Here is a 12,029-nt window from a genome sequence, read left to right as displayed (position 1 = left end):
GTGAACCTAAAAATGTATTTTAATGAATAAAGAAATGTCCTAATGACATTTTAAAAAGTTAAACTCCATGATAAATATTTCACAAACCTTGACACTCGTTATCATTAATCCAAATATTTTATTGGCACTTTTTAAATAAAATTATATAATAAAACAATAACAGACATAAATATTGTAATACTGGCATACAAAATAGGAGTGGCTGGGTGACAGCCAAAGTGCTTTCTCTTCTAGGTCAGCAATAATTGAACCTCATCTGCACCTTGAACCAAAAGCTATTGTCTCAGATTTACCCTTGTGCCTGAAACTGGAACTATCAAAAATACATTTGTAGTTGTGTATTCAACAACATTCAAGTGATTCTAAAAGCCTATTGCAATGTCTTCATTACAATTATGATCACAATAATCAACTTCCAACAAAAACAGTTTTTTACAGCTCTATGGCCGGTTTTGTGCATATAAAAGTCACTAGCACATAGGACTTTACAAACTAGTGCTAATACAAAAGTTTATCAAACAATGCACACACATACAAACCTGTGCACATATGCGACCATGCGTGTGCAGACATGTACACACACACACACACAATGCACACATGAACATATACCACACACAACAATGATGGGAAAGGATCAGCCTGGTCAAAATTGATGCCAGCAGAGGTCATGGTAATCATGCCACAAAGAGAATCAACATGCTGTTATGGTTGGAAATACATTAAAATCTCTTCAGTGTTTTTTTTTTTTACATGTTTCTGAATCAGCCTGACAAATTCAAAATGTCTGTCTGATCTAGAAACAGGAGGTATGTGGAACTCAAAAATGATCTACAAAGCAAGGCTTTTGAATTGTTCCAACAGGCATTATGTGTTGACAGGCATAGTCTATCATTGATGCTTTGCAAAGATACACAGTGGTATATGTAAGATATACAGTTTATTAAAACTATAATACAAAATAAAAATGATGATTATCAAAAAGCGCTCCCTCCCTCATTCCAATCCCTGTATTCTCTGTTCCAGTAAAGTTCCTAGGAGATATTTTTGTGCATTTGCAGAGTGGTTTCAAATGTTGTTATTGTGTTAAATTAACACCCAACAATGTTTTTCTCCCGGGTATTATAAACGGCACCGTGTCTTTTTTTAAAGAGCTACAGTAAAGTGAAAACCAGTGTTTACTTAAACACAATGTAGAATTTAGGAGTTGAACAACATTGTTCAGTGGACCTCGTAAAATGAGGCAATAATTCAAATCAACACAGGCATTGGAGTCAAACCTTTAAAAAGATCTGCAGTATATGATTTGAACCTCCAAATTCAGGCAAAGTACAGAGGAAAGGCCTATAATTCAAAACCTCTGGAAAATATTTTGGTATGTTAGAACCTGGCAGCAAAAAGTAAGGAGGAACCTCATGTAAAGTCAAATTCCTCCCAGAGGTGTTTTGGGTATAGTTTATCAGCGGACAGTTGCTGGGCAGTTGGGTTGAGATTTGAGTCCTTATGAAAGGTGCTTAAATTCAGGCTACAGAGGCAACTTTGTCACAGTTGGTGGTGTACTGGACATCTGGTCTGTCACTCTCGGAGTGCTTCCTGTTCCAGCAGGGGAGGTTGAGCACAAAGAGAATGACCGCTCCCAGCTCCACACAGCCCCCACTGAAGTAGAACGCCAAGTCATATGACTGCGTCCAGTCAAAGAACCACCCTGGAAAGTGTTGAGAAAGAACAGACAGATTGTGAGCAGAGTCAGCAGGAATTCCCAGCTAAATTATGACAAGTTGACATGCCCTTTTCTTTGCGCTTCCTGCCTGCCGCCCTAATTCAACATTCAACAAGATTAGATGAAGACAAGCCCTCCTACCTACAACAGGGGGTCCAAGCATGATCCCAAATCCCCCGAAGAACATGAGGATGCCATGGGCTTGTGTCAGTCTGTCCAAGCCAACAATCTTAGTGGTAATGTAGGAGGTGAGAGACCAGTTTCCAGAGAAGAAACCCAGGACGACACACAGGATCTGCAGTCCCAGATAAGTCTTAGTGACAGGGATAAGAAGCAGCGCCACACCTCCTGCAAACATGGTGAAGGTATACAGATAGATGCCGTTAATCCACCTGAGGTCCACCAGCATACCCAGCGCCAGTTTACCAACGCATGTGGCGATGGCCCCTATTGATACCAGAGGAATGACACTAACTTCTTCAATGAGTCCTTGGCTCTGCGCCACATCCTCTATAAAGAGCACAGGAGGAAACGCCCCCAGGCTGAACAGGAAGATAGCAATACAGAAAGCCACCATAGCTTGGTTCTGCAGGATCTCATACATGGAGTGCATGTACTTGGAATAAGCCTGCTGCTTCTTGTTGATGATTTTCATGATGGCCAACCCAGCCAGGAAGCTGCCTTTCTTCTTCTTCTCTGTCTGAACGGCAGAGTCTTTGGCATCGATTGTGATAAGCAACTCCTTCACCATGAGAGTTTTCTCCGGAGTGGTTGAGGTTGAACCTGCTGTGATCTTCAGGTCATCCAGCGGGGGCTTATCGAAAAGCTGCTCCTCTGTGTTGCGTTCCAGGGCGGCCTTCTGTTTGAGGTAGTATCGCGGCATGTTAAGGGGCCTCATGAAGCCTGCGCAGGCCATGAGGTTGAGTGCTACAGCTCCGATGATTAACAGGCAGCCATCCAGGCCGAACAACACGATCAGCTCGTTCTGAGCGGAGGCATAGATGAACGCTCCAACACTTGTGCCTGGGTGAGCAGAGGAAGATAGCAAATCAGTGTTTGTGGAAGAAAGTGACGGATCAATCAGTACAACTTAAAGCCACTATGTGTTGAATTTATGTGAGTATAGCACCTTTCAAATGCTGAAGAAACTGGTATGATATGGTCCTTTAGCTCATTCACCCTTTATTGTTTCTGCCACTGGGGGGCGCTAAAGCCACAAATGCTCAAATTCTACATAGTGGCTTTAATAACTTTAAAGAGCAACTTAACACCAGGATGATAATGATGATGTTCATAACTAATTCCCCTTAAGTTTAAACTTAGACTAGTCAACTAGACTAAAAGTAGGAAAACACTCTAAAATAAAAAAAACATCTGAAAACATATTGCATGTATTAAAAGAACCATTTCGAAAATCATTGTTAACATTAATAGCTAATAGATGCTCGTTTTTAATAAAGAATTTGACTAGGACGACATGTCATTTCAGTGCAAATTATGTCAATATGTAATTTAAATGTGTACATTAAATCAAATAATAATAAGTTTAACAATAAGTTTAACCAAATAGTATTCCTAACGTTTAATTATCTACTAATCATAATTGTGCACATCCCTAACCAGAGGTAGCATCGCTGATGGGTGTTGTCTGATTCACCTTTAACAGACCCAACAGTGATATCACCCTGGAGTACACTTCTACATCACTGCTGCGAGGTTAAACCATTAGAGTTCAGCAGGAACACGATTTTCATGGGACGTTAAATTATTATTTAGCATTAAGACTGTGAGATAGCTCAGTAGCTACTAATAACCCTCCTCATTAATGTCTAGCATAGCTTCAGAATATACGTCAACCTTCCCAAAACATAAACATCAAAGTTTTGATTCTCAGCCAAACCAGATAGAGTTACTTGTCACCAGTCCACATACCTACCTAAGAGAGCACCCTGCCTTTGCTACACTACAGATGTTTACCTCAGCATCCCAAGGCTCCCAGCAGCTCATACATGAAAGAAGTGAGCATGGAGAAGAGGTGTGCACCCAATGAGCACCGGGCAGAGGGGGGGTGGCAGTACCTGTGGTGACAATGCCGAGCGCCAGGCCACGTCTCTTGTCAAAATATTGACAGGTGATAGTCAGTGTGGCTGCGTAGACCAGACCGCAACCCAGGCCTATGGTAGAGAGAGGACAAGGACAGACAGAAGAAGAATTTCCATTAGCTCAGGTGAAAACTATTATTATTATGCAAATTATTATACAATATGATCAGACTAAGCCATATCAGGAAAATGTGTAACTTTTAATATAAAGGCCAATTATATATTCTTCAAAATTCTAAAAATATGTATATTAGTCTACTATTTTGCATAACAACATTGTGCTCTCTGTATTTTAGTGGATGAACTCAGATATATAAAGATGTATTTACAATGTACATAAATCTGTAAGTTTGGAGGGCAACGTATGCACGTATGTACAGCAACAGCTATCATCTAAGGGCATCTCTAAAAATAAATCGCTGTCAAATATGCATGGCCTCCTCTATGCCTGTGCAAAAAAGCAGTGCACACTGTGAGGGGTTCACCAGGATTAAGCACGGCTGAGCTGTCACTTAATGTGCGACAACAGATGGTGTTGGGGTCACGCAGGCACACTGGTGAGGCTGCAGAGGCAATAAAGTATCAGGCAAAGCCATAATGTTAATTTTCTGTCAACATGCCTGTAATATACAAACAGCCATGTCAAACAAATGCTCAAACATGTATCATGTCTCAGGGGTGCATAGGGTTTTCTTTTAACCCGGCAATTTAGGATATAGTCAGCCTCTGATGTTGCATAAGGGCCAGACTTGACATGTGCCCTCTGCTTCTTTCAAATTATTATACAATATGTTACGAGACTCTTATAAATTAGAAGGATAAGAGTTTACTCCCATGATCAAAGCAACATCAAACGCTTTTTTTTCTCACATTATCAAGAACTTGTCTGTTTGACAAGTCTCCAACCTGTTAGCATTTACTTTGCAAGCATGTCTCTGGGGTACTATGTAAATCTCCCCCCCCCCCCCCATTATCCAGTGATTCCTTACCAACCACGATCCCATAGGAAAAGATGAGGAACTGGACATTCGGAGCAAAGGCACTGAGCATCAGGCCGCCCGCCACCATTACGCCACTGAAGATGGTCACGGGACGAGCCCCAAAATTGTCCACACAGGCACTGCAGACAGGACCTGAGGGAGCAGAAAGAAAGACGGGGCAGAGAACAGAGAGTGGAAGAGATACAAAGAGGGAAAAAGTGAGAAAATAATAAAATATTCAGGAAACAAAGAATAGTGATGATATTATGCTGCTTAATTTGTTGTATTTTGGAGAGTTTCTGAGAAAATCAAGGTTGCTTCATTCATTCATCATGCAACATTGACAGTTTCCTTCCACTCAAACAAGGGGAAGTGTAGCAGAAACTGCAGTGCTGCAGCTGTCTGACAGCTGGGACATGTTCAAGACTTGGCCGAGCTCGAGGCCGGATCTGTCTAGTCATGATTTTCACCTAACCCCTTCAGGAAAGACAACAGCGAGAAGCCAGGCTGGCGGGTGAGCTATGACTTAGACGGAAATGTCAACCAAGACCACAATCTATCACTGATCCTGTTTGCGGAACACAGTCATGGCGCATACCTTTTTATAATCCTTTCCAGACATTACTGAAAGGGTGGTTTGTTCAAACGGCAGCTTTTTCATTGGATTCACTTTTTGTATGTATCAATTATGTTCGTATACATAACCTTGCCCCACAAATACAGTAATTGTTAAGTCTTTGTGTTTCTCTCCCCATCTGTTCCTCAATCTGTCTTTATTTTCCTCCCGATCAAGGGCTAAGTGATCCTCCTACATTCATAGCATGGATGATTTGCACTTGCTTGGCTCTCCGAGAATATCAATAACAGAAACTCTGCTGAGGCAGCCACAAAGTGCCCTCTGCTGTCACGGCATTGCCTTTTCTCTACATCCTGTTGAAAAATGATGTAAAGAGAACTCTTTAACACCTGTAGCTACATCTATAGTAAACATATCCCTTGGTGATAGGATGAATTGCCAGTTTTACATGGCAGTCATTGTCAAGACTTTGAACGAGCATTGTGTCTGCGTTATCAGTGGCATCATGTGGTATGATGATTAAGATGGAAGAGAGGATACGTGTCAAGGTGAGTGTTTAGTGCTCTACTTTTATCACTAAGCAGATATCAACACATCAACAGATAAATTTCCCACAACTGTAAACAGTCAAAACAACAATTTACTGCTCGGCATATAATTATCAGATGCTAAAAACAATAATCTGAAGGGAAACAAAGTGCTGAAAGATGTCACATTTTTTTGCCAGTTGGATCCATCTCTGTAAAAGGATACTAACATACCAGTATCAGCACCCTCACTGATCTAATTCAACTGCCATTTAGTTTGACTCTTTAACCCAATGTGGACTCATTTCAAGCATGATTACATAACTACAAAGTATGCTACTCACTTGCTATTAGCCCCACTCCAGCCACAAGGGAGCCCACCCAAGCAGTCATGCCTTTGCCCTCCTGGAAGGCATGCAGCCACTCCGGGTACAGGACGCCCACCGACTGGGGTGATCCGTAGGCCAGGAGCTGTGCCATGAAAGAGGCGCCAACAATTGCCCATCCCCAGCCTCCGTCCAGCACTTCAGTAGATGAAGCCATGGTGCTGATGTTACTGCTGCCCTCTGGGATCTGCTACAGCTTTGACAGAGAAGGAGTTCCTGTGAATGACATAACAACAAACATTGTTGTAAGTTTTGACAGCAAATTAGTTTTTTTTTTATAAATCAGTGGAAGCACATAAATTATATGATTGGATTTTTTTAACCAGACCTACAATAGCCTTTACACTTACGTATAGCCTTGATGTAGCGAAGGCTGCTGCAGCACTTGGCCTGGGCAAACAGGCAAGTTACCTGTGTGAGGTCTTGAACACAGACTGATCGCAACTAACTCATAGGAAACTGGCCCTTTTTGTTCCTATCTCAATAACCACACCTTGGAGGAGGAGAAAGTAAAGAAAACTGCACTGCTTTGTGCCCCCCTCCTGCAACTTTAACCTGCCGCCTCCATGATTCAGCTTTGATCCTCAAACATATGGGAGAGGTTTGTCTCCTCTGCTGACTTAAGTTTTTCAGACCCCTCCTCATAAATCATTTTACAGGTCATTTGTAGCCCAGAGCAACTTTATAAATCACTGCGGCAGCATTAACTCCTGTTGGTCACACTTTGTTTACAACGTGGCTTCTTATGGGGGTTGTTGCAAAGCTCCTCACATTTCAGATGCGTTTGCTTTCGCAGCGGGCTTCCAGCATGTTGACAGTAAACAGGCTACTTTTTGGTAAAAATGAAAAGACAATAACATCCTCAAAAAACTGTATGCCTATGGTTAATTCAAATGACATCTTCGCTATTCACCAACAACAATAACAATTTCTCATCATACGTTATCTTATTACTTCAATACAAACCCGGGCACATAGTGCTTGTTATTTTTATTAGAATCAGATGCGGCACTCACCTCAGCATCTACAAAAACAGCAGCAGGACCCTGCAGAGCTGCGCGCTCTGCGGGAACTTTCCATGTAGGATGGTTTTGCTATTTAATTCCCTTCTTACACAATCACTACAAATGACTAATATAAACGCATCACACACGGACGCTGGTGAGCGGTAATCTCTGAAGACCGCTTGTCAAGAGACTACTCTGCTTCAACAATGCGCGTCTTGCATCGGTTTCATACTTCTTTGTAGCAGTCAACAAAACCGGTTCAAAGCTGTTCTTGCTGGTAGAGCAGCAGCTTGAACGCAGCTACAGGAGGAAAAGCGCTGCTTCCTCTTGCGCGCCTTGAGCGCATCGCAGACAGAGGAGCACAGTATTTCCGCTCAGAGATGTTGCGGCTGCATGTGACTTTCTGATACTTCTTCTTTTCTCTAAGCTACATCTGAAATGATAAGTAATTGATAACGTAATAAGGAGCGTGCAGACGTACAGACACACACGCGCAAACACAAAACTGTTTACCTGATAGGTTTCCGGGCCAAATCAGGTTCTTATTATAAAGCACTTTAACTAATAAATGCAAATGTTAAAATAAGAATTAAAAATAAAAATCTTATAAAACATTAATTAACTCATCTAGATATACTTCTGTCTAGCTCAAAGTTGGAAGATGTTGTGCTGAGGATGGGGGCTGGTAGGCCAATGGGCTACTTCTCTCCAGTAACATTGTTTTTATTGCCATCCGTCCAGTCTGAACCGGTTGATGGATGTAATAACAACTCCACACTGCACCAGCAGGGCGACTGCCTGGAGTTCTCTTCATGGTGAGCACTGATTAAAGCAATACATGCACAAAACTATTGAATCAAATCTCTCACTTCCCTGCACTAAAACATAACAAGAGGTTGATTCAATCTTAATGAAAATTAGAGTGGTGCAGAAATAGGCAGAAACCTGTAAACAGTCTACCATGCAGCAACTATGAGTTAAAAATAACCCGGAGAGAATCCTACAGGAGGGGAGACAGATGACCATAGGATATGCTTAGTGTTTTAGTAAAACATACAGTTCATGCATGACTACTATAGGAATATTTTAGTCAGCTATAAAGAGTAGGCATACATTGACACAAGAGTGTTCAAATACAATAGATGCAGCCAAGGAAAGTGCACTATAGACCTACACCCTGGCAGAATAGCTTGAATGTATATTGCTCCATATACTGCATTCATACTGTGGGGTGAGAACAGAAAGAATAGTTGCTCTTGGTCACACTGCAGCAGCATCATAAAGTTATGTCATGTGATTGCACTCATTCTCATAACCTCAGGTCAGGAACACAGTGGAACCAAGTCAGAAGAAAAAAAGCTGAGGAGGACGGGAAAGATGAACTCAAAGAAAAGACATGAAAGATGAAAGGAAGAGGGGGGGGAAGTAAGAACAAGGGAGGGATGAAGAGAGCAGGTCAAACTGGTTTTAACACTGAATGCTCCTTAGATACTTAAGGAACTTTGATGCTTTTTCCCATAGCTGAGGTCTGCTGCCAAGAAGGGTTTTACAGAAAAGATTTAGGCTTCATAATCCCCTTCTGCCTGAAATATTATGTGAAAAAAGAACAAGGGAGGCCCAGTTAATTGTACGGTACACTGGCATTGCATTGACATGTTGCCCCAGACCAGTTTCAACTAGATTTAGTGCATGTAGGAAACATGCACTAAAGTAGGGTTAGGGTTGAGAGTGGATTACAGAGCAGCTATGATACACCAGCAGCACAATCAATGTTGCTGCTGAATTTTACTTGCTTGCATAAATGATTGAATATATTTATTGACACATACTATATAGGTGGACCACTAATTCTACTGGGTTAAAAACATAGAGTTGAGAATTAAGCTTTAGGTTTAAGGTTTTGTAATGTTGATATGGAAAAGTACATTTGATTATCTTCCCTCCTTTTCAAGTTGTAGTGGAAATGACACCAGTGATTTACTAAAAAGTTCAATGGTTGAAGCTTTGTCTAGCCTTAGTGTTTCATCTTTTGATAATTAACTTACATACAATATCAATTCACCATTTTAACACCGAGATGACACAGAGAACATGAGGGCAAGTATAAAGTCTGATGGGGAAATTATTTTTGTTCTGCCCCCTATTAGTCATAGTAATCGTGATATTGCAACATTGATTATTTACATCTCAACCCTCAGAATATAAATGGGCATCAGAAACATATTCCAGTATAATCCCTAGTTTCCCATTCTCTATGTATGCATGTATTTCATTAATACTTTTTGTTTTGCTTTCATGCTTGAAATATCTTCATATTTATATGTTTTTGTTCTTTCTGTTTAAAAGTCAGGGAAGAACAAAAACAAGTCATCCAGCCACAGCTGTCAGGATTTAGACCTTGTATGATAATGGCTGCAACTGCTGTTATGAGTCACAATGTTAATGCAAGAGCCAAATATGATATTGGAATAATCAGAAATATAAATCTCATTATCTGTGTGCACATTGGGTGTTACTGTGATAATATCCTGGGATCAGGTATTAAGATAAGAAAGTCACTGTTGTCAGGTGTTTGACCCCTGAGCGGCAAACAGTTTGTTTATCATATACTTGTGTGTTTGTTATCCGTGTTTATTCTACCACAAAGGTACTCCTCTTACAGTAATAGACTGAGCTCCTAAAACTGTTCATTTGATTGATAAAAGCAACATTGATATGCAGTCTTTGCAAATCCCTTAAAAGGTTTTTGATACTTTTCAGATCAAAACATTTGGTTAGCACATGGCTGGTTTTACTCATAACTTGCTGGCAAAACTCCAAACTGTTCTTGCAGATGTTTTTGAAATAAAGCCCCGGAAATGTTAATGGTGTCCCACAAGGATCCATCCTGGGGCCCCTAATATTAACTATATAGTAATATATGTAGAATGTCTTCACTAACTAAGCACTCACATTTTACGCAGATGATGCTATCTTTTATTGGAGAAACTGCATCTCAGTTATCAGACAAACTTGGCATAAAAGCTGTTTGATATTCCTCATAATACTGTCCTGGAGGTTCATCGCTTAATTTGCTGAATAGCTTACATTTCTCATCCACAGCCCTGCAGTTGTACATACCTGACCTGATATTCTGACATTTTAAAGTATATTTTCTTCTGACACCTGAGAAGCAGCAGCCTGCTGTTCTTCTCCGTAAGAGGCTTGGCAGGTGTAAACATACAGAGCCCCCCCGCAGTCTGGATAAATGTCTCTTGGTTCCAGGCACCCAGCTCCATAAAGCTGCAAAGGTTAAAGGCCACTTTAGCACCCAGCATGGCCACCCTGAGCCTCCAATCCAGATTCCTGCTTGGATTAGTTCAGGTTGCTGGCTTCAGCAGCAAGAGAGAGCGCTGCAACATGGTAGAAAAACACAGGGTACACTTAAGTTCCACCAGAACGCTCAGCAAGTCTGTGGACAAAGATATACTCATGTCACTCTTATGACGGAGTGTGTTTTCATTCTGGTGAGTTTGAACCGAGCGTATGTGTGAAGGAGCTACAGTTACCTGTAGAGACCTAATGGAAACCTAATATGTTGCGCAGGCTGTCATCTTTTCCCTGTTCTCCTCCCACCACAGGTTACTGCACCCACATTACAAACGTTTACCATGTTAAATGATCCTGGAATGATTGATATATGGAAAACACTCCTCCGGTTGTCAGCCAGTTAGAACCGGTTAAAACCATGTTGACGAGGAAATGGAAATGGCTAATAATCAAGTCAATAAAGCAGCCGTTTTAAGAGGCTTATTACATGATTCAGTTGTGTTGCAATAGATACACTTTAGAAGAGAACTGACTCTACATTTCATGTCTGTCTTTATTGGTCTATGGATCCACCATTCTGGACTGAAATAACTCAATAAATAATTACTGGATTGATTTACACAACATAACACGGGTGACATTGAGGTTTTCGTTTAGCATACACACTGATTTATATTTTCATTTTAATGTATTGTTGTTATGATGGGCACAACTGCATATCATACACACTGAGTAATAAAGTTATCAGAAAGGATCAAGCCAACCAAAGACATGAAGCTTGGGGCGGTGCAGAAGCACTTCTTGTGATCCTGGCCTTAAAGTAGAAAACGGAGCAAAAATAACACTTGTATTTATTTATATAGAATCCTATATAACACATGTTGCTAACTAAACACTTCACAGACACAACTTAATGATGTGCAGAAAGTAGTGTGCATACATATTGTAGCATTTAAGATTGGCCAAAGCAGAAACTGAAAAGCGTCTTCCTTACAAACAGGATAATAACCAGTTTCTATCCAAACACTTCTATCCAATTGTTTGTCCTTGTCTGAACTGCACAACATCACATCCCACGTTGTGAAGCTGGAATTTACACTAGCTCATGAAGTTCTATTTCATATCTGCTGCCCATATCCATTTTGAGGCTCCGCCTCGACACCTTAGGAGGTAGCACCCACCCCCTATAAAAACCCCAGTCCATGCATTGCTGGTCTCCCTTTTTCACTCAGCCATTTTGTTTAACCATCCGATGTGGTAACATTTGTTTGCATGTCTTTCACTAAGTCTTGTGCCAGCTGCGGTTGTCTCTACCATTCAGAATGCCTTGCTCCGTCCACCTCTTGGGCCTACACAGCAGGTGTTTGCAGACTGCTGTAAGGTTAGGTACCACAATCCACGTTCCAGTTCCTACAGGGTAT

General features: G+C 41.1%; 1 protein-coding gene across 3 annotated transcripts; it reads right to left on the bottom strand.

The window, feature by feature from the left end:
• Window positions 1-98: 98 nt before the first annotated feature.
• On the bottom strand, window positions 99-7,980 carry LOC115020417 (monocarboxylate transporter 9-like). Of its 3 annotated transcripts, none has more exons than XM_029450447.1 (6): window positions 7,813-7,980; window positions 6,251-6,508; window positions 4,812-4,955; window positions 3,799-3,894; window positions 1,862-2,743; window positions 99-1,705 (listed from the first exon to the last, which is right to left on the bottom strand). In XM_029450447.1, exons 2-6 carry the CDS (start codon window positions 6,447-6,449, stop codon window positions 1,521-1,523), a joined length of 1,506 nt encoding a protein of 501 aa, XP_029306307.1. In that variant the 5' UTR covers window positions 6,450-6,508; window positions 7,813-7,980; the 3' UTR covers window positions 99-1,520. The 3 variants fall into 3 exon arrangements, with proteins under 3 accessions (XP_029306307.1, XP_029306306.1, XP_029306305.1); XM_029450446.1 differs by lacking the exon at window positions 7,813-7,980 and adding an exon at window positions 7,309-7,589; XM_029450445.1 differs by lacking the exon at window positions 7,813-7,980 and adding an exon at window positions 6,643-7,278.
• Window positions 7,981-12,029: the final 4,049 nt, after the last annotated feature.

The sequence above is a fragment of the Cottoperca gobio genome, chromosome 15, assembly GCF_900634415.1.
Source record: "Cottoperca gobio chromosome 15, fCotGob3.1, whole genome shotgun sequence".
Lineage (NCBI taxonomy): Eukaryota > Metazoa > Chordata > Actinopteri > Perciformes > Bovichtidae > Cottoperca > Cottoperca gobio.
This window is presented reverse-complemented; position numbering and strand designations above follow the sequence as displayed.

Bases quoted from the DNA above. Each gene is read 5' to 3' on its own strand.
- LOC115020417 (XM_029450447.1), bottom strand. From the start codon at position 6,449: ATGGCTTCATCTACTGAAGTGCTGGACGGAGGCTGGGGATGGGCAATT. The intron at 3,895-4,811 runs GTAAGGAATCAC...TCTCTACCATAG, and splicing joins TTCCTATGGGATCGTGGTTG to GCCTGGGTTGCGGTCTGGTC. The intron at 1,706-1,861 runs GTAGGAGGGCTT...AACACTTTCCAG, and splicing joins GCTTGGACCCCCTGTTGTAG to GGTGGTTCTTTGACTGGACG.